The sequence below is a fragment of the Electrophorus electricus genome, chromosome 16, assembly GCF_041902795.1.
Source record: "Electrophorus electricus isolate QZ-2024a chromosome 16, ASM4190279v1, whole genome shotgun sequence".
NCBI lineage: Eukaryota > Metazoa > Chordata > Actinopteri > Gymnotiformes > Gymnotidae > Electrophorus > Electrophorus electricus.
In genome coordinates, this window is record NC_137512.1 from 13,072,457 (window position 1) to 13,095,305 (window position 22,849).

Consider the following 22,849-nt stretch of genomic DNA (forward strand, 5'->3'; position numbering starts at 1 on the left):
TGGACTTGCATTCCTAATTTACATTAGTCAGCAAAACATTGGAGTTTTAACTTGTTTTAGTCAATAATGGAGTTTTTTTTTGGGGGTGGGTGGGCTTGTATTCATTGCCACTAGATCTTTGGGCAATATCTGTTTGCACAACTTTTTTTCTCCACAAGCATTGGACACTTTCTGCAGTCAGCTGGGCTGAGAATCAGCTACAAACTAGTCTGTTCTGGCTTCATCAAGCCACAATATTTGTATATTACAATAAAGATATGTGCAACCAGAATGGCATACTGGCTTAATGGTTTACATGGAATATGCAAATGTTGTGGGAGCCCTCTGTCAGACCCTACACTGGAAATATAATCTCTTTTATAAATGAGTTTTATTACTACTTAATACTTTGAACACTTTAAAAATGGCTATATTTAATATTCATTAGCCTATGGAAAATGTAATATTAGCTAAAGGCTATAGTAGCGTATGAAATTCTATTTTGACGAACTTTTTTTTTGTTTACCTGCCTACACGTCATTGCACATAATGGGATGCATTATAAAGCAATATTCATCAATAGAGTAGAATGCACAATGCATGAATGTAATATGTTGACAGCAGGTGGCATTTGGTGTCTAAGAGGGCAATGACAATACCATGTATTTATCGCTGTTGTTCTTGATGAGTTTTATATGAGGGGACGGTTTAGTAGGTTAATATACTAGAGAATCCTGTTTTCAGTCGCCTATCTTGAAGCATATTTCTTGATGTAATCTGTAGCCTCTGCGTGACCGTTATGCTACCAAATGACCTTAAGCATCAGGTGGGGAAATTGAGTGACTACGGAAAGACATCGTGTACTTTGAAATTGGAGGAGAACAGAGAGCTGCTCATTAACACTGATATCCCAAGAAACGACGTCTGTATTACTACACATGACGAGTTAATTTGTGCTTTCAGGAGTCGTATGGCCTTGCGGACATGCATGTTCTACATCACGGTAATGTAATGCAGTATTTCTTTTACCTCATTTTGTGACATTATTTCACTGGTCTTCGTATGAGCTCGGATAAGAAAAAACTAGGTAGTTGAAACTTTCAGTAGGCCCGTAAGCTTCAGCGAAAAGAATATGAAATCCTAGTACAATGTAATATGAATGCAACGCTATTAATTTAACTTTACTAGTCTACCAATCTTCCGTACTTCCTGGTATCGTAACTACTCAAATAAGTCGCCATATGCAAAAGTAGCCTATTGTGTTTAAACTTTTTTTTCCTGACCAATTCTCCAGTTTTCGGTGGGCTACTTCGAGACCGCGTCGGATGTTCCTGCCTAGTTAAAATCAGTCATTTGGACCACCTTGTCCTGACGGTTCGGGATCTGGAAAAACGACCCATTTTTATTCCTCAGTATTGGGAATGCAAGTAGTCACATTAAAGGTAATTTAGGCCTAATCAAATATATCCTATTGACACTCTCTACGATGTTTTAGCACTTTTTTCACCTTTTCAAAAAATAATTTACAGTTATAACTCAGACTATAACGTTCATATATATTTAAAACTGGACGTTCATAACTGATTGCACAGTGCAAGAAATGCCACACTGCGGCAGTAATTTTCAAGAAAAGGGAGCTTCTGCGTAAAGGAAGTCCATACTTTACACTGCAACATATCCCATAACATATTCCGTAAAATAACATATTGGTTTGGTGTTTACATAACACTATATCCAGCGAATAAACTAATCTTTTAGATGCTGCTTCTGCTTATTTCCTTATTCCAGAAGAATGTATAGAATTAATAGCTTGCGGTACATCTTAGTATCCTTGAAGTGTGACCAAATGTATCTAGATGTGCATACTGTTTAGTTTCATCTGTTGTAGGGAGATCGTAAAGCTTTGAGCTTTGGAGAGCAGAAATTTAATGTTCATGAGATTGGGAAAGAGTTAGAGCCAAAAGCTAAAGCCCCTACTCCTGGTTCAGCTGACCTCTATCTCATCACAAAGACTCCACTGGCATCAGTTGCTGCCCATCTGAAGGTAGTTCTGTGTATGTTTCTATCTGTCTGTCTGTCTGTCTGTCTGTCTGTCTGTCCGTCCGTCCGTCCGTCCGTCCGTCCGTCCGTCCGTAAATAAGCAATTTCCACCATTTCCGCTACACTATATTACCAAATATTCACTCACCCAGCCAAATCATTAAATTCATGTGTTCCAAGAAACTCAGGCACAAAATGGTAGGCCATGTAAAATTACAGAGCAACAACTTTGTGGGAACAGTTTGGGGATGGCCTCTTCCTGTTCCAACATAACTGCGCAGCAGTGCACAAAGCAAGGTCCAGAGATGAAAAGGAAGACATGGATGAGCGAGTTGGTTGTGTAAGAACTTGACTGGCCTGCACAGAGTCCTGACCTCAACCCAATAGAACACCTTTGGGATGAATTAGAGCGGAGACTGCGAGCCAGGCCTTCTTGTCCAACATCAATGTCTGGCCTCACAAATTGGAAGAATGGACCAAAATTCCCATAAACACACCTCTAAACCTTGTGGAAAGCCTTCCCAGAAGAGTTGAAGCTGTTATAGCTGCAAAGGGTGGGCCGACATCATATGAAACCCTATGGATTAAGATTGGGATGTTACTCAAGTTCATATACATGCAAAGGCAGATGAGCGAATACTTTTGGCAATATAGTGCATATAGTCAACTACTATCTTTGAGTATCTTTTACTACACTGCAGTTAATATATATATATATATATATATATATATATATATATATATATATATGTATGTATGTATGTATGTATGTATGTATACTTATAAAATCTGTAACAATTGTTTGAATGTCTGAATGTCTTATCTTATTGTCATTACCATCAGGCATGTGGTGTGAATATTGAGGAAGGACCGGTCGAGAGAACAGGAGCATTAAGCCCTATCACCTCCATCTACTTCCGTGACCCTGACAGCAACCTAACTGAGATCTCCAACTACAATGACTAGGCCAGAGGAGGAATGCTGAAACTGACCTCTTATGTTAGGCCAGAGGAGGAATGCTGAAACTGACCTCTTATGTTTGGGCAGTGGTAGCTCAGTGGTTGAAGTACTTGACTTATGAGGTTGCTGGTTGAAGTCCCACTACTGCCAAGTTGCCACTGTTGGGCCCCTGAGCAAGACCCTTAACCCTCAATTGCTCAAGTTGTACTCACTCATAATTGTAAGTTGCTTTGGATAAAAGCATCAGATAAATGTAAAATATATTTACAATACAGACACTAAGCCTTTGATTGTAACTGAAAAGAGGTGGTTACAGTATTTTTAAAATGTCCTTCATACCTTTAGATGGTTCCCTCTTTCTTATGCAATTTTAAGTCTGAGTCTTCTCACATTAAGGACAGAATCAGTTGCATTTGCCAGGGCCTAATAACTCTTGGGTTCCACCAACCTGCTTGTGTGCTATTTAAAATAGTGTGCAAAAATCACTTCTGTTCAAAAGTGCTTTTGTTTATGGAAAGTTCTTGTATGGCATATCTAGTAGCAAAAGTTAATAGCTGAAAATATTTTCAAGATGATGAAAATGACCAAATAAAATCACATTTTAATTTAGAAATGCTTTTCACCCATTTTTATATTTTATACTGCATTTTGAAAAACAGTTATGGGTGACTCAAAATGTGTTATATGTATGCATGGTAGGAGAGGGTTGTCCCCAGATTCTTCAGTGTTTTAAACGTGTGCTTCCATGCCACATCTCACACTGCCACGCTGTCATGTCTCAAAGACCACCCGCCGCCTAGCTCCACATCCTGAAACCCACTTTGCCTCTCAGTAACTGTAGTGTGCTATAGAACTGAATAATAATATAAAGATAGAATATAATAATGTAATATTAACTACACATTTACATAACATTATAGTTTGCTTTGTGCATTTACTGAAGCAATTCTATGTCAGTCTCACATCATTGCAATTATACAAATTTGAAGCCATTTAGTGGAAGACTTGGAGTTTGCCTATTCATATTGTTATTATATAATGTTATTACACCAGGCACTATGCAAGTGTCAAAGTTAAATTTATCATTGTGCTTCATCCTCTTCGCTCAGGGTGCGTTATGATACCAGAGAATTATTACCATGAGTGTAGTATACTGTCTAAACCATGGTTCAAAGGCCACTGCTATCCTGACAAATAATCTGTGACTTATTAAAAAACACTAGGTAATATAGCCTGATATTAAAAAAAGTTTTAAAAAAAAACATGTAAACTTGCTTGGTCTACAACATTTGCTACAATAAGTAATATCAATCTGCCTTAAAAGATTAAAAACAAAGATTAAAAAATCTTTTAATTAAACACATACATAAATCTTCATACTTCATTTTCATAGTTACATAACAGAATTTTGAAATTAAGCAATTATTTTTGGAAATAACAAGGTTAAAAATTAAGTATAAGTGTATTATATATGAACAAATAAGTTCAAAGTTGTATTATAGTGTAATCTGTCATACCCCAATTTTTTTTTTTATAAATTAAAAATTTTACTTTGTCTGCATGACATTTATTAAGAACTGTATACTATATACGTTTGTGTGTGTGTCTCTGTGTGTGTGTGTGTGTTTTTAAAATTTTAAACAAATTTTAAATGCAGTTCTAAAAAATTCTACATTTACACAAGTCAGCTAAATTAAACCCCATCAAACCCCATATTCTGGGTAAGTGTTCTGTGCTACACCAATAAGAGTTCTTGGGGAAGACTCCTAACTCTACATTCACCTACCTCTTTAACATGCTTGAAATTGCAAGCCACTCTGGATAAGAGCATCTGCCAAATGTATAAATGTAAATGTTAATTTAAATCATGTTGTAAGTTTGCTATTCTGAATTCCATTCATACATGGGAACACTGGAAAAGATGCTGGGTTAATTAAGAATAGTGTATCAGTAAGACTATTTTTATTTGAATAGTTTTCTTAATTGGCTATTTAACTTACAAAACAAAGCACTTATAACGTAATTACTAGTCATCTAAATTAAAATGTCCCATCCGGTGTCAGTGATAACAATAAAGAGCATATATGTAGTATATGAATGATCTTAATTCATGATCCTGTGGCCCCATGACTCCATATTTTCCTCCAACTGGTCCCCAGTTAAAATGTTTAGACTACACTGTCTTATCAACTAGAGGATAGTTGTGATATGTGTACATGACTGGGCATCGGGAACTTTTAAGCATAGTCATCAGTTGTCTTCCAATGTATTGGCAGTATCACACCAATGAGATCATTGATTGTTGGAAATAATAAAACACCACTAATGGGTGAAGGAGAGCAATCACATAAATATAATAAACACAGACCACACCTCTAAATGCACTAAAATTTATTTAGGCCATGTCAAAGGTTGAACAAAATGCCAACATTTCAGCATGTCCAATTTGTCCAAGATGACTCTTAGTCCTGCACAAAAATCTCTTCTTAGAAATTATTTGTAATACTCAGTTATAAAACAAGTGAACACACTTCATTTAATAACACATTTAATAACACACTTCATTTAATAGTGGACACATTGACATTTCTAAAAAAGAGATACAGCTCAAACATCACTTCTCACCATTGAGTAGGGACACGTGATATTCCTTGTCTATGGTTTCCAACAAGCAAACTCAATTTACAATGCTATCCACATTCATGCCTAATGCATACTCTAGAGCAGTGAAACCTACATTTGGCAAGCTCATTGATCAAACTGCTATTGGCTTAAAACTCTTTCATGCACAGAGGCATGCAGAAGGCTTCAGGGCAGTCCAATCAAAGAAATAAAAGAAGAAATTGTTAGTCTTCTTAAATACGCATTTAAATCCAAGTGAATTTTCAAAATGTTCAATATCCAAGGATACCAAACTTATGTTGTTTGCCTAAGATCCATAAACATCCCACAGAACCACTTTTGATGCCTCTAGTCTCTGAGGAATTGGCTCAACCTCTGAATGTCTATCAACATTTGCGGACTATTTTCTGAAGGATTTGTTCACAACAGTCAATGCTTTCCTTAAGCATACAAAAGATGTTCTCAATTGTCTTATCAACTATCCTTGGATATTTCCACACTTTGTATGTCATTCAATGTATAGTGCTAATATATATCTGTATTCCTCATGAGGTATGCCTGAGTACAGTAGCACATTTTTAGCTGTAACTTAACCCCAGTCTCTGCCCGCAAATGAAATTTTGTTGGAAATATTGTTTTATCCAAAACTTTCTTCTGGTTTGAGGATTGCTACTATTTACAGATCAATGGGATAGCAATGGGTATACCAGTAGCTCCAGTTGCATCATTAGGTGTAGCATTTTGGAAGGAGAAGAGCATTTCTAATGTACAACCAAACCCTTTTCTTGTGAAAATAGAATTGTGGAATAGATGTATGGATGACATACTTGTGTTCCGGAATGGTTCAGTTGAACTAAAATAGTTTCATAAATATATCAACAGAAGAAGGTTCTTTTTGAAATTCACTTTGGAGCATCATCCACATTCCAGTAACTTTCTAGCTCTGACCATTTTCAGAAATCCTGAGGAATTAATCCAGAGCATCATTTCCAGAAAAACAAAGGAACACTACATCATTCTCCATCCTCAACATGTTAGAAAACAATACACCTAAAGCTCAATTTTGGTGAGTTTAGCACTGTGAGGATTTCAAACAATAAACACAATGTGATGCGGCAGGAAAGGCAAGACGTGCGGATAAGTCAATAGTTTATTACAAGAAGAGAAATCCAAAAAATCATAGTAAAAAAAACAGTCCAACAAAACAGAGCCAGAGAGAAACAATCCTGAAGGCAACCAAATACAAAGGGGCAATCCAAAGATGTGAACTAATCAAAACACAAGGAGTTGAGGAAACAATGAATAACGTTCAGTATGCTCACAAGAACAGAGGCAATACTTTGCAAGGAAGCAGCTAACCTACAAGAATTAAATAGAGCTAGAAACAGGTGTATAACATAGTATTCAGGGGATGATGATCTCCACAGGGAATTCTGGAAATGTAGTGAAGAGCCCGAGCATTAATTTAGTTGGTCAGGGCTGCTGGACTGGAGGACTGCGCGACACACTATATATTAAAGAAACATTTAGACAGTCGCCTAGTGATGTAATTAACAATGTAATTAGTATGCTTCTAATACTTTCATATCTGAGTTATTGTCACAAAAAGAAATGATGTCTCAGCAAAATAAGATGTAAGTCATAAACAATGGCATATCTTGCATGATGAGCACCCACCATTAGGGATCTAGTAGTGCACACAGTCAAACCAAAACCCACTCAGCATTCTTGACCAATGTTAGTGGGCAAATGGAGATGTGGTAAATACCGCCAGTGCAGCAATACAGCAAATGTTATTTACACATCCTCATACAGGAAAAAGGTTTCAGCAAAGGGAATTGGTATTGTAGGTGCCAGTGTGGCATTCATACACATCCAGTCCCATGAAGTAGCACAGGTCCGTGTAACACGTGTAGATATGGGGACATTCCAGAAGTTACTTGCATCATTTCTTCCTTGACTGTTATCAGTAGTTCGGCTCACTGATTTTTGCGGTCTCATCTCTCAGGCACTAGGCCGCTTCAATGTGTGTGTGTGTGTGTGTGTGTGAGCGTCAAAAACAGTTTTTAAAAACTCAACTTTTACACTAGTCGCCTAAATTAAACACCATCACAGCCCATCTGGGTAAGTGTTCTGTGCTACACCGATTAGAGTCCTTGGGGAAGACTCCCAACACTACATTCACCTACCTCTGTAACATGCTTTAAATGGTAAGCCGCTCTGGATAACAGTATCTGCCAAATACATAAAACATACATTTAAAATTAAAAAGCAAAGTAATGATGCAAATCATAAACTGCTAATATTAGTATAATTACTTAATTCATAAATTGATTGATTATTACTCATATTATTACATTTTTAATTATTTATTTCCCTGATTCTGGACCACAATATAAAGGTTTGGATACTCAGATTAAGTGGTGTTGAAATTATTTAACTGTATGACACAAGTTTATGCAATGTGATTATTGATGACCATCAAAACTAAATAAAAATAGGCTATTCTAAATATGGCCTATTACTATTCTCTGCATTGTGCCAAACACATAACAATTCAATGTATTGTTCTTTTTGTACTGTTTCCCTGATGGAACGGATAAAACAAAACAAAAAAAAGCTTCCAGTATGTTAGTTATCTTGAACTCTGGTCAATCTCTAATCATGTGTTGTAACTTTGCTAATCTGAATTCCATTCATACATGGGAACACTGGAAAATATGGTGGGTTAATTAAGAATAGTGTATCAGTAAGACTATTTTTATTTGGATAGTTTTCTTATTTGGCTATTTAACTTACAAAACAAAGCACTTAAACAATAATCCATTATAATAGTCATTAAAATTAAAATGCCCCATCAATTAGATTCAATTACAATCAATTCAAACATAATTTATGCAGCGCTTTTTACAGCAGATGTTGTCACAAAGCAGCTTTACAACTGTCCAAGACCAAGCTCCCAGTCAGCAAGCCAAGAGTGACAGTGACAAGAAAAACTCCCTAGAGCCTGAGGAAGAAACCTTGCAAGGAACCAAGACTCAAGGTGGGGGGATCTTCCTTTGCCCATCAATGGTCACTACAATAATAACAATTTAAAGAGAACAATACATTTAAAAAAATGAGAAAATAAGCAATTAATGTCTAGTCCAATTTTCTAGAGGTCCTAGTCTTGTCTTGAGGTCTGCATGTGTCCGAGACCCACCCCACATGAGAACATCCATTAAGGGCAACAGAGAAGTAGTTGGCTAGGGTGGTGGTGTGGTGCGCTGCAGGAAGGGACAGCAGGGGGTGGTAGGAGAAGCCATGGCATCTGAGATGGGATGAGGTTCAGTAATATCACGACAAACCAAAACACACTCAGCATTCTTGACCAATGTTAGTGGGCAAATGGAGATGTGGTAAATACCGTAATGTAGCAAATGTTATTTTCACATCCTCATACATTATTTCAAAAGTTGACAAAGCTCATGTACTAGCATCTTGTATTGTGTGCACATGGAACTTTTGTGCTAATTTTGAAACCACAGCAACTTCTAAGCTGTCTAACTGTCCATTTCACAAAGGGAGCAAGCTTTCACAGTTTGAAGAACAGGTAGGCCTACAGTTCTTTGTGAGACATGACAAAAGTAAAGAATATACTAAACATATACAAAAATGGATATACTGCCACTTATAAAACACCCTCACATTCTTCCAAAACTAGCCAAAGAAACTTTATGGTCCTGAATGCTTAAAGTCCTTACTATGGTATTTTGCACTCAGTAATCAGATCCATACTTTATCAAAACAGGTAGACCACCCGATGATTATAAGAAATTTATCATTATAAGAATATTATAAGAATAATCTGTCCTTGCATGGTATGATGAATGATTTTTTTAAATCTAGATTTCTGTCTAGATAGTTTTTAGTTGAAGGGCAGATTTTACTGGCCAGTACTCCTGCATATACATGATTGACTAAGGTTGACTAAGTTTGCTTTATGATTTTCCATTAAAGGAGAATCAAAGGGGCTATTGAAGAAATTTTGTAATTGTTTCTGATTATGTTGTATATTTTATTTGTACTTCTATAATCTTTCTGAATGTCTGTGACTGTTTTCTGTTTCATTATTATCAGGGAAATTGTGTTGTAGCATAGATTTCATAGATTATTTTGAAAGTAATCATTCCATTTATTACATTTTATTGTGTAGTATTGTTTAAATTATTTGTTCTCTGTTTTTGCATCTTTAGAGAGGTTTGTGCAATAAATAGATGCATTTCCCTTTGACTTGTTTAGGGACTTTTAATGGTGGCATTCTGGTTTGTTCAGAACTTACTATGTAGGTCTTATATAAGCCTATAGAATGGCAGGCTGAAACAAAATTTGTCATGACTTAAATAAATTTTAGTGCATTTAACTGTGTGGTCCATGTTTATTATTATTTATGTGAGTGGTCTCCTTCCATCCCATTGTTGGTGCTTTTTAGTCAGCCTTATGTTTTTGTGTTTTTGGATTGAGTATCACTGTAAAATAAGTATGAAATGGAGGCAGGATGCATGCACAAGTAACTTTAATAAAAACAAAGGGGACAAATAATTAAGCACACAGAAAAAAACAAAACAAACTCAACATGAAGCAAAGCAAGCTAGCCAATCAGGAGAACAAGCATAAGATGAAGTATGGACCTTATTAAGAAAACAATAGCCAACAGTGACTACTACAAAACACACCTAAAGGAAGCACACATGGCACACCTTGCCATGAGAACCATGATGACAGAGGTGGGGAAGCGATGACAATCTTAAAATTTCAGATTTTTTTGGATTGACTGTACAATTGGTTCTGTTTTTTCTTTTGCATTTTGTTGGTAAAGTTCTGTGTGTAGCTACGTATATCCTGATGTCATTACCGAAAGGCTTCCAGTATGTCAGTTTGAGTCTAGTCAATCTAATATAAGAAAAATTCCTGTATTGTTATTACATAACAGAAGACCCTATCTTAACTGAGTTTCATTAAATTTCTTTTCAGTAACTTTATTACACTATCTAGCACATAAGAACCTGCTGAATTATTAATAATTTTAAATAGAATTCACAACAAAACGCAAACATAATGGACCCGGCCTAAAATTAGCATTCTTAAAATAGCATTGCTCGGTGTCAACTAACACAGGGCAATGCAATTATGCTAAGAATGCTAATCCTAGACTGGGTCCTCTCTTTTTGTTTTACAAAAAGTTATTTTAAAAATGATTCAAGGAAAAATCATTAAACCTATGTATGTAAAAATAAATTCATTAGACCCCAGACCAACAAAAAGAAAAAAAAAACTGTCCTCAAGCCCCAATGTTAATGTTTAAATCTTTTCACACTAATTAATCATCAGAACTTTATCTGGTGAAAATTTGTTACCTCACCTTTAAAAGAGAATAAATTATTGTAAGAGCATTAAATAGTTCACTGCTAATCTAAACCTAGGCTGGGTCCTCTATGATTTCTCTAGGCATTTGTTGAAAGAGTGATGACCAACTATAATTGGCATAAAAGGTTCATGTTGAATCTAAACTGTGATTTCTCACTCATGAGTCACAGTAGGATAAGGAATTACATGTTTTGTGTTGGTGTATTTGGTACCTTTTTCTATAAGGTGTTATACAATTGATTTTTCTATTGTCCTTTGTATCCTTGATAGTTTCCTGATGCCATTTATAGAATGTTTTCCACTATTATTTTTGTAGAAATTATTTTATCATTGTGTCATCACTTGATATTCTGGTTTGAAATGGATATAAAGGATATGGCATTTTAATACCAGCCAGTTTTTCCTCATGCTTTTTAGTTCCTCATGCTTTTTCCTCATATTTTTCAGTCACGCTTTAACAGGTTATGTAATAGGTGTAAGATTAAACGTTACTATGGTCACTATTGATGACCGTTTATTCAAGGTCTATCTTTAATTTTTAAGCTGTTCCCTGTTTTTTAAAAAGTATTGCAGTGTTCAGATCATCTTATTTGAGGAAGAGAGTGTTCAGTATAATATTCACCATACCATTGAATTGATTGAATGATTATCTTTGTGTTATAATTCTTTTGGGAAACCCAGCCCCCATTGGCATTTGATGTTCTTGTTAAATATATCTGTGAAATATCTTCTTAAATATATATTTTTCCTTTCTTTCTTACTTTTTCAATCTCACATGCATTGCAAAACCTTGTCATGAAGATATTGTGAATAGCAGATCAGTGCAAACTTTACTGATTTATATTGAATAGTATGCAACTTTGACAATCTGAAAGATTTATTAATTAATTAATTTAAATTGTTTGCCCATCAGGGATAACTTTTCTTTATGGCTTGGGTAGCAAAGTGTAGTCTGCACACTGAAAAACAAACAAGCAAACAAACAAGCAAAAAAATGTTCTAGATGGTAAGCTAATTGCTGGACTGGAAAAAAACATCTTTCAAACCATCCACATGTCAGCTCCCAACACTCCAGGTTGGAAATTCAGTGCTGAGGAGTTGATTCAGGGATAGATCTATAAAACTAACCTTAAAGATTTGGTCAGGGAACATTAAACTAGAGTTTGCAATTGGTCCAAGCAAGTTCATCCAAGCGCATCCACACAAAAAAAAAAAAAAAAAAAAATTGGTCCAATTGGTCCATGTGCATCCACAAAAGACATTCCTTTTTTTCAAGTTTGGTTTATTCGTCACATACATAGTCATACACAATATAACTCGCAGTGAAATGGTGGAGAGTGCTCTGTCCAAACTGAGGAAAAGAAAACAGGGGTGCATAGAGAAATATAGATATTCTCTATATGTGAAATATATATATGCAAGATAAATATATATATATATATATATATATTCTATGTATGTAGAGTGCAAATACCTCTGCTACTGGAGTCATGATAATGTGTTGAGATTACTAGAGAACATTGTTTGTTGAACAATTGGCTCTTACTTTAACTAACACAATTGGTTCTTACTTTAAATAACTTTAAGTCCTCAATGTGACAGGTTTTGGGTAACAAGGAACAAGGAAACATATATTTCCTCATAGTTCAACCTAAGTACTATAAGGAAATATATGTAAGTAAACTAATTAACTTAATATGTAAACCCATAATGTTATCTGCTGTCATCTGAGTGCCAGCTACTTACTTAATGTGTTTGATAGTAGCTTTGAGCTTTGAGTAGATGTGTGTGAGGTGTTCAATAGCATGTGTGTGCACATGAGCACAAACACACACACACACCCTGCACCCTCCGCACACACACACTCACGAAACAACACCAAAAAAAAAAAAAAAACTTGTAAAACTAAAAGAGAAAATAACGATAGTGTATTTTGTTACAGAGCAGTATTTTTGTAGTTCATATAGTTGATATAAAGAGTGGGTTGTTGATTAGGTTATTATACTTATTCTAAGAACTCAGAATAGACTTCTATTGCTTAGTTTGTTCTTGCTGTGCTGTTTGGTGTCAAGGAGGATGGGTTCCAACTTTGAGTTTCTCTCAAGTTTTCAAATGTAATTGACTTAAGTACAATACTAATTAAATAAGCATGCATAAGTATAAACAACTCCTAACACTATAACATTTTAGCACTTTTCTGTTTTCTGTTTTTTCCTTTTTAACCTAACAAGCCTTTAAGGATATTGCAAAAAACATCCTTTGTTTTTCTATTAGACAAAAACTATAATTTTGATTTACTGAGCTAAGAATGTTATATTTCATGTTAGATGATGACAGAATCAATTTTAATTTTCAGTTTTTCTAGTATCACTAGGAGGCACATGACTGATATATGGATGTCTCATTAATTATAGATTACAATTAATAAATGGAATGTAGCTAGTGTACTTCAGCTACTATAAATAATAACAAGCCCCATGGGTGTGCTGTAAGCTTTGTTTGTATCATATTACCATGACTTTGAAGTGTTTGTCCTGGTAATTTTGATCCCTGCACATTTTTGCATGACGCAAGAGGGGTGAGGATGTAGGAGTATGGGGGCTGGAATTTTAAAGACATAGAGCTAGGATTTTTCACTGAACAAAAGGTTCATGTTTCTGCTCTTGAGAACCCACCTGTCATTCAGGATTTGCAATAAATTTAACTGAACTCAAAGGTTTAAGGCAAGGTAAGGTTAGAAACACATGGCCATATGAGACACCTGGACAAGGGCAAAATAAAGTATTGAATTACACAATAGGAATTCTTCTACTGTTGTTAAACATTCACTGGCTGTTCCCAGAAAGACATATACTGCAAACACGCTTTCTTTTTTGTCAGGAGCCTTCCAAGAAAGAATTCTTGGAGCAAGCAGTTGTGTATGTTCCTACTTAAATGTTAATTACTCTTAAGTCAATAATTGTAACTATGACATATTGGTTATGGACATATTTGTTATTTTATAGAAAAATAAATGTAACAAGCTCCACTTACCCTTAGATAAAATCCTTTTTTTTCCCCCCCAATTATTACTAAATAATTAGTCAATAACTATGAGTGAATATATTTAAATATTCAGCATTTTTCAAATTCTTTTAACCTAATTATTTCAAATACCTTCATGATATGAGAACAAATGTTTTTAAAAAATGAGATATTATAACTGTAGTATCAGGGGTGTAAAATATTCATTATTCTTTATCAACTTTGCTTCTTAGCTGTGCAAAATGGTCAGTTAAAGTAATCATCTGTTTGGATACAATCCCCAAATAAGATATTATATGTGGGATTTGGAATTTGTTATTGTGCATGTGGTTCCATATAATGCACATTAGGAGGACACACCATTATCAATCAATTAAAGTATGCTATAATCTTAAAAATATGAAAGTTCCTGTAAAAAAAAAAATAAAAATAAAAAATTAAGTCCATGTTAGCATGAGATTAGAAAGAGCACATTTCAGGAAAGTTTATGTAATATTTCAGATTGGACTGTTGTTAGCACGAAGTAGAACTACCATGACAAAGTATATGTTACCAGAACAACATCCATCCCAAGAGGCTGGATAGAATTTACTTTGGAAACCAAATGATGAGATGGACTTACTATATCTATTCTCACTTATGTTATATTAGGACATTATATCACCTTGTTTTATCAATGAAAATCAGACCAATCACATGTTATGTTCTTTTCTATACCATTATAGGATGGAATGTCATTCAGTGAAACAGCATTGTTGTATTCTTGTATATGGGAGTGTAAAGGCTTTCACTGTGTGACAAAGCCACTTTCTTATGAGACTACCACTAAGGTATCTCAGTAAGTATCTGTAAGGTGTTTAAAGTGTGGTATCGTTGAAGTGAACCAGGAATTTCCTGTGTCAGGAATCAGGAACAATTGTCAATAGCTGTGTTAATGTTGCATGTGAGTGCCGATTGTCTTTATTGTTTGTTTAATAAACTGTCACCATGGAGGGAGTCTGTACGTCCTGCTCCATGCCCTGTGGCACTCCGGCCATTACACACACACACACACATTATATATATATATATATATATATATATATATATATATATATATATATATATATATATATATATATATATATATATATATATACTCACACACACACACACACATACACATACACACACTATATTGCTGAAAGTATTTGCTTGTCTGCTTTCGCATGCATTTGAACTTGAGTGACATCCCAAGTGTAATCCATGGGGTTTAATATGATGTCGGCCTACCCTTTGCAGCTATAACAGCTTCAATTCTTCTGAGAAGGCTTTCCACAAGGTTTAGGGGTGTGTTTATGGGAATTTTTGTCCATTCTTCCAGAAGTGCATTTGTGAGGTCAGACATTGATGTTGGTCAAGAAGGCCTGGCTTGCAGTCTCTGCTCTAATTCATCCCAAAGGTGTTCTATCGGGTTGAGGTCAGGACTCTGTGCTGGCCAGTCAAGTTCTTTCTCACCAAACTCGCTCATCCAAATCTTTATGGACCTGGTGCGCAGTCATGTTGGAACAGGAAGGGGCCATCCCCAAACTGTTCCCACAAAGTTGGGAGCATGAAATTGTCAAAAATCTCTTGGTATGCTGAAACATTAACAGTTCCTTTCAATGGAACTAAGGGGCTGAGCCCAACTCCTGAAAAACAACCCCCTCCACCAAACTTTACACTTGGCATAATGCAGTCAGACAAGTACCGTTATCCTGGCAACCGCCAATCCCAGACTCATCCATCGGATTGCCAGACGGAGAAGTGTGATTCGTCACTCCATAAAACACATCTCCATTGCTTTAGAGTCCAGTGGTGGCATGCTTTACATCACTGCATCCGATGCTTTGCATTGCGCTTAGTGATGTAAGGCTTGGATGCAGCTGCTCGGCCATAGAAGCCCATTTCATGAAGCCCATTACACACTGTTCTTGAGCTAATCTCAAGGCCACATAGTTTGGAGGTCTGTAGCGATTGACTCTACAGAAAGTTGGCAACTTCTGTGCACCTCAGCATTCGTTGATCCCACTGTGTAATTTTACATGGTCTACCTCTTCATGGCTGAGTTGCTGTCATTCCCAATTGTTTCCACTTTGTTATAATACCACTGATAGTTGACTGTGGAACATTTTGTAGGGAGGAAATTTCACGACGGGACTTGTTGCACAGGTGGCATCGTATCACGGTACCACACTGAGAATTCACTGAGCTCCTGAGAGCTACTGAGAGCAACCCATTCTTTCACAAATGTTTGTAGAAGCAGTCTGCATGCCTAGGTGCTTTGTTTTATACACCTGTGGCCATGGAAGTGATTGGAACACCTGAATTCAATGATTTGGATGGGTGAGTGAATACTTTTGGCAATTTAGTGTGTGTATGTGTATATATTTATATATATAAAAAGGGATTCCTAGATGTGTTCCTATTTACTACTAATTTTTAGCTTCAGGGTTTCTAATTTCACTTACAGCTTCATGACTTCTACTTTCACTTACAGCACTGAGTTTGTGTTGCACAATATGTTCAGTGGTGGCATTAGATTTTCACCGAGAAAATGAACCTCACTTTTGTAAGGTGTGATAGAGATCAAATATTGGACCTCAGTTCCAGTGTTGATGTTGGATAACATTTAGAACTGACTCTTCATTTTCCTTGGCAATGGAGCTAACATGGTGGACAAGACATAGACATATTTTAAAGTTGTTTGGTACTTCTTTCATGTCTTTGGTGTGCAAGGTATTAATTTCACAATCTTTAGGTGAGAAAAGGTGTAAATTTGGGGCCGTAAATCAGAGTGAACCTGCCAACACAGACACACCGATTGTCCAATTAGGCATGTCCCACAAAGAAGAGATTCCAAAAAATCTCAGAAAAAAAGGATTATGGATGCCTATCAGCCTGGAAAAGGTCACAGAAGAATTTCACCAAACTATAATCTGAGCATACAGTAGTCAATCTTCCCAGGCTTGGACACCAAACATCCCTCTAAGACCAAGGTCTAAAATCACCCAGAAAGTGACAAAGAACCAAACAACAACATCCAAAGAAATGCAGGCCTTTCTTGTCTCAACTAAGTGGTCATGACTTAGAATAATTCTGGGCTAGAATGGAATTTATACCAGAATAAAACAGCAGAAACCATGGCTAACCACAAAAAAAAAATGCTCAGCTCAAACCAAGAAATACCCAGACAAGTGTTCTAGAACAATATGTTATGGACAGATAAATCTGAAGTAGAGCTTTTTGATTGTCATTAGCCCCATTATGTCTGGATGCTGCTTTTCAAAGTAAGAATCTCATGCCAACTGTTAAGCATGATGGTAGTAGTGTGATGGTCTTGGGAAGCTTTACTGCATTATGTGTGTGTGTGTGTGTGTGTGTGTGTCAGCAGCTGTACACAGAGCCTTTCCTCATGTTAGACACAGTTGTTGGAAACTAGAGGGTGTCTCTCAGCTCTTATTTGGAGTGTTATTCCACTCTTCTTCTTAATACTTACATACTGACTCCCCATGCATGTTCTTTTAGGCAAGACTAGGTCAGGAACAAATAAGAAACCTTTCCTTCTTTGATGCATCCATTGCCATACATGAGCACCCTACTTGAGTTATGAGTAACACAATGCATGTCTCTCTGTTGAGAATTGGTTTGACAGAATATGCAGAATTCCCTTTTCTGGGCAGTACTTGATATCACTCTCAAGCCTACAACAAAATGATACTTGTCTAACTACCTTTTCTGATGATGGATGATGCAATAGTTGATATTTTATACAAATCTACTGAATTTGAATATGTATATATTGTACTATGCCAACAATAACCTCATGATCAACTTTAACATAGTGTAGCACACTACGGACCATCTTCCCACTCTTCACCAAGCGTAAGGCTCCAGCTGTCCACGGTTGAGTGAGTATGGTTGGATGCCAAACCACATTAAACTCAGCAGTGAAATTTATGGGCTAAAATAACTCTGACAGGTGTACCTAAAATACAGAGTGAGTACAAGGCATGTGTTTCTAATAAACTTCGTGGTGGGTGTAGACTGGAAAGACATGATCAATTTGCTTATTTATTTAGTAAGCTATTGTATTTAATTATTGTAATGGTTAATTATTGCTTTCCATTTATCTAACTGAAGATTTTTTTCCTGGAATTTCTGGAATTGTTCCTTTTATGTTCTTGTTTTTCTAGTGTCATGAAAATGTTAGATGTAATTCTTTTTATAGGTGAATACATTTATTGATAACTGAAGTTAAATGTTCAATTAATATGTGACACCTAAGTTATGATGAACGATGTCTGGTAGGGATTGTTTAAAACATTTTATTTTGTGAATACAATCATGTCATTAATAAAGTAGCCTAGCATAATGTTAACACATAATCAAACAATTTCCTATTTTAGTCATATTTAAGAATATATATATATATATACTGTTTATGATCATCGTATTTCCTTGATTTTTAGAATCTCATTGTCAAGTCTGATTGTTCTGCATAGACAGAGTAAGTAAAGAAAATAAACAACCTCTTCATTCATTCTACTTGCAAGGAAAACAAAATAAATATCCTTCAAAAGATACAATAATACTAAATGTAAAAAAAGGATGCTCTGACTAAGCATGCTACTGCAGCTGAGCTAGAAGTGGTTTGCAATTAGCCAGGTACTCTAGCCCATCCACTGCCTCTGCAAGTCTATCTACCTTCTCAGGGGCCAGGACAGTGCTGGCGTTATTGCAAAACTTCTTGTGCAGGCTCTCGTCACTGAGCGGGTTCCTCCAGTGGCCGTAGAAGGTGTCACAGCGGCCCTGCAGGACGTCCCCGCTTGCCAACGTGACCTGCACCTCTCCGTACATGTGGTCAAAGTTGGCAGGGTTGTCGTGTGGGTGCTCCACCCGGACACGGCTGAGTAGCACATGCAGCTCTGGCCGCATGAGCGCTTCCGGCTGGAAGGACCAGGGTGTCACCTCCCCATCCAGCAGGGCGGTGCAGGCGTTGAACTGGAAGGAGTGGCGTGCCTGGTGCTCCGACTGTGGAAATTGTCGGTTGATGTACTTGGAGTGAGGGACTCTGAGCAGGATGTCGTTCATCAAGCTTGGGTTGATGGTGCCTCCGGAGAGGCCCACCAGAGATTTGTGTACAGTGGAGGCAGCGTCTGCCACCCAGTGCATGCCAAGGTGGGCTGGGAATCGCTTGAACGCCATGTCCTGCTCTTCCAGCAGAAAGCGGTGCTCCCCCTTTGGTGATCCTAGAGGGCATGGCACATAGTCTTCATAGAAAGCGCTGAAACCAGCGACCCCAGGCACAGCATCCAGGATCAGGGGGCTTGCCTCCAGCCCACGAGAAGCTAGGAGGGCAGCTTCTAGGCCCAAGCGAGAGGCATTGCCGATGTGGAGGGGTTTGGACTGAGTAGCTGCATTTGCCATGGGAGCACCTGCTAAGGAAGCGGCGATAGCCAAGGCATTACTACACTGAGAATTTTCCAGGGAAAGCAGACGGGCACAGGCTGCAGCACTGCCCATAGTGCCAACGACACTAGGCGGGTGAAACCTTGAAAAAGACAGAAAATAGGAACTCAGTCTCTTGGGTTTCAGATTAATGCCCCTATTAATGCCTCACTAACCACAGGTGTCCTCAAGTCATTATTACACAGATGGTTTCTGTTTTTTCAGGAAATAACAAATTACAAGTAATTTGATTCTGTCCTAAGAGTTAATCTATGAGTGAAAGTAAGTAGTAAGTATAATTATAAACAGAAATAGTTTGTCCAGTGAGTTGTCAACGTGTTTATAGTAACTTCCTTTGTGTCTAAATGCAGTAGATGCAACCTCTCCCAAATCTGTGTGTGCCTGGAAAATGCTTATGTTTGTTCCCCACAGAAGCAGCCCTGTTAAGACCGTTCTCTGACATTATTGTATTCAAGGTTTTGAGTCCTCATGTCAGTCCTAAATTAGAACTGAGGTAGATTGTTTTGGCAAGCAATGCTTCCAATCTCCCTAATTTAGGTGGGGTCAAAAAGATTACTGAGTGTGCAAGGTAAGCAACTCTCACCTCTTGGGAATGTTGTGAGCCTCATTGGAGAACCTCATCAGCCGACCCTGGATCTCAATGCCCACATTGAAAGCCACCAGGAAGTCCAGACCACTTGGCTGGCTGTTGCTGGGCAACATCTCAGTAATAGCAAGGAGAGCCGGAAGCACTGCTCCAGAGGGGTGAGTTGCAGGATGCCAGGTATCATCAAAGTCCATGGAATGAGCCTAAGGGAGACCATCTACTTGAAACAAGGTCTGGAGTACAACCTTCACTCAGACTTCAAGTGAGTAATTAAATAATGCTCTCATATTGACATTGCTGTTTTGGGATATTGGCTCTACTTCTACATTAAAGGGATCCAAGATTTATATAACACTTAGCTGTCTGACTTACTCGTACAATGATATGAACAAAGTGTTTGCCTCCAGGAAAATATTTGAAGGCCGAATAATGATCACATGACCTATGTTTAAGGTCATTCTTTGTCAATCAGACTGGTGTACAATGAAATTTACATACTAAGCAATAGTGAAAATGAATACATTATAGCCACACACTTTATAATGCAGAGATCATGTATTTCTGGGAAAAGGAAACTATGGCATGGTGACAGACAGTCTTTGTTTCCAACACAAAATGTATCTAAACAAACAAACACATAAAAAACAAACAATCAAACAAATGCATCCAGTTCTGCTACCCAATGTAAATACTTACTGCTACTCCATTGACAAAGGCAGCAAGGGTTGGAGAGAGCTTGGTACCGCTGCGCCCATAGACAAAGCTGATGTCATCGGGGGCATACATGTGCTTTGAAAAGAGGGAAAAGAATGGTCAGTCACTAACTTTAGCACATTAATACACATACTGGATGGTGTCAGCACAGCAGCAGCCTAAGAAGAGACTTTTTGTAAGCACAGTGCTGTGCACATGGAGGAAAAAACAACTAAAACTAGAAAATCTACATGAAGCAGAGCCATATTAAAGTCTTTGTGGGGATGAAGTGTACTCTGTAAAGACCAGGCCATCACTCAAGAGACACTGCTGTGATTGCTTCCTTCCATGATCTACTTGAGAAATGAGGTGTGAACTTTGTAATGGTTTCATTTGTCAGTTAAGTGTTCTGGTGTATGTTTGCTGTTCCTAACATTAAGTAGTTTATAAGACTCTCCCTCTACTCAAAATTATACTGAACTAAATCAGGTGTGACAAGCTTCTGTAACTCTATGCCAGTTCATTTTAATAATGTGCCTACTGGTATATTTAATGATATTTGTTGACTTTTACGAGTAGCATATATTGCTAAATAAACAAATATATACTGTGCATGCTATGGATACTATTTAAGGGAGAAATATGATATATTGCTGTTTTCTCTTAGAACTGTGCTCTTACCTGGCAGTGCTGAAGGGACAGCTCGAACACATCAGTGGTGCTACCCAGCAGACCCACACCAATACTGTCCAGTACCATGCGCTTGCTGCGCTGGAGCACAGTTGGCGTCAGATGCCTTGGCTGTACACTCTGGATGAACCTCCCAAAGCTGCTGGTCACAGTCTCTTCAGGGACAGGCCGCTCCACCACTAGAAACACAGGCAAGAGGATTCAATGTCTTTGCCCACTGTTTTCTCATAGCCTCCTTAGCAGCTGAATATTCATGGTGAATGTCTCATAAGGTGCTATAAATGTTTGACCAGCTTGATCAGTGTAAAAGTCCATTGAAAATAAATGTGTATAGTAAGAGGAGAGTAAGTAGAACTGGCTCACCATCCAGCACAGATTTGTGCAGTGCTCTAACCACAGACAAGGTAGATATGGGCCAGATGGATCTCTGTACAATACAGGTGGTAATGTTAAAAACGAAGTAATGTGAACAATATGCTTTGGTTAATCTTATTTTACTTCACGTCACAAGAAATTAAATATTTTCTTTACTTTTAGTGCCAAAATATTTCAAAACAATCTTGAGTATGAGACTTAAAAAAAAGTAAAAAATCTACTCCTCTATGCCCAGGTCAGAATGATTCCCTAAGGCTCACTCATCCTGTTTCTTTGTACTGAATAACACATTGTTCAGTTAATCAGATTTCGGTTTGATGGGGCATGTCATTGATGAATTAAATATCATTACACAGCTCATCTGGCTATAAGTCTCTGAGAATGTTGATGTTTTTAATTAGCAATTTTTAGTTTATGACATTTCAGACATGTCCTACTGTGAACAACAAGGGTTCAGACAAAAACCTACTTTGTCACAGAAACAAAATCAAGACAAAAAGACAAAACCCTGCTTTGACATGGAGTAGACATCCAAAAGTAAACATAGAAAAGCTACAGAACTTTCCTATAAAGAAAGGAAAGCTAGAATGTCTTATAGGTAATTTTGACAAGCATCTAACAGCATCTATGCAATTAATCACCCACACACATATACAAACACTGAAAAAAAGCAAAATGTCAATTTACCTGTAGATTTGAAAGCATCTTGTAACTGTGCTTATTTCTAATGATTTCTGAGGATTTATTTCTGAGTGGTTTTTTTTTTGTCTTAAAGTTCACAAAGTATTTAAGTCTTCTGTTGCTGTTCTGGATGAAGAGATGTCTTGATAAGTGGTGTTCTTGATGCTCAAGTAAATTTCATTACTTTATATATAGCATCCAGTAGAATACACCCCATAAGGAAGCCAGAAGAGAATTTCCAAAAAGTCCTTTTTTAGCACCATGGGTGGGAGTTCTCATAAATAGAGCCGGAAAGGATTGTCT

General features: G+C 37.0%; 2 protein-coding genes across 2 annotated transcripts; one reads left to right on the plus strand and one right to left on the minus strand.

Moving 5' to 3' along the window:
- Positions 1-597: 597 nt before the first annotated feature.
- On the plus strand, positions 598-4,472 carry glod5 (glyoxalase domain containing 5). The gene is given in 6 exon segments (XM_035532234.2): positions 598-805; positions 943-982; positions 1,274-1,366; positions 1,369-1,421; positions 1,868-2,023; positions 2,863-4,472. Coding segments are annotated over 6 exon segments (492 nt in total). The 5' UTR covers positions 598-778; the 3' UTR covers positions 2,986-4,472.
- Positions 4,473-18,367: 13,895 nt separating this feature from the next.
- Positions 18,368-22,796, minus strand: irg1l (immunoresponsive gene 1, like). Its single transcript, XM_027031568.3, has 6 exons — positions 22,553-22,796; positions 21,854-21,917; positions 21,482-21,669; positions 20,804-20,896; positions 20,105-20,310; positions 18,368-19,603 (listed from the first exon to the last, which is right to left on the minus strand). The coding sequence occupies exons 1-6, from the start codon at positions 22,568-22,570 to the stop codon at positions 18,679-18,681; spliced, it is 1,494 nt and encodes a 497-aa protein (XP_026887369.2). The 5' UTR covers positions 22,571-22,796; the 3' UTR covers positions 18,368-18,678.
- Between the last annotated feature and the right edge of the window lie 53 nt (positions 22,797-22,849).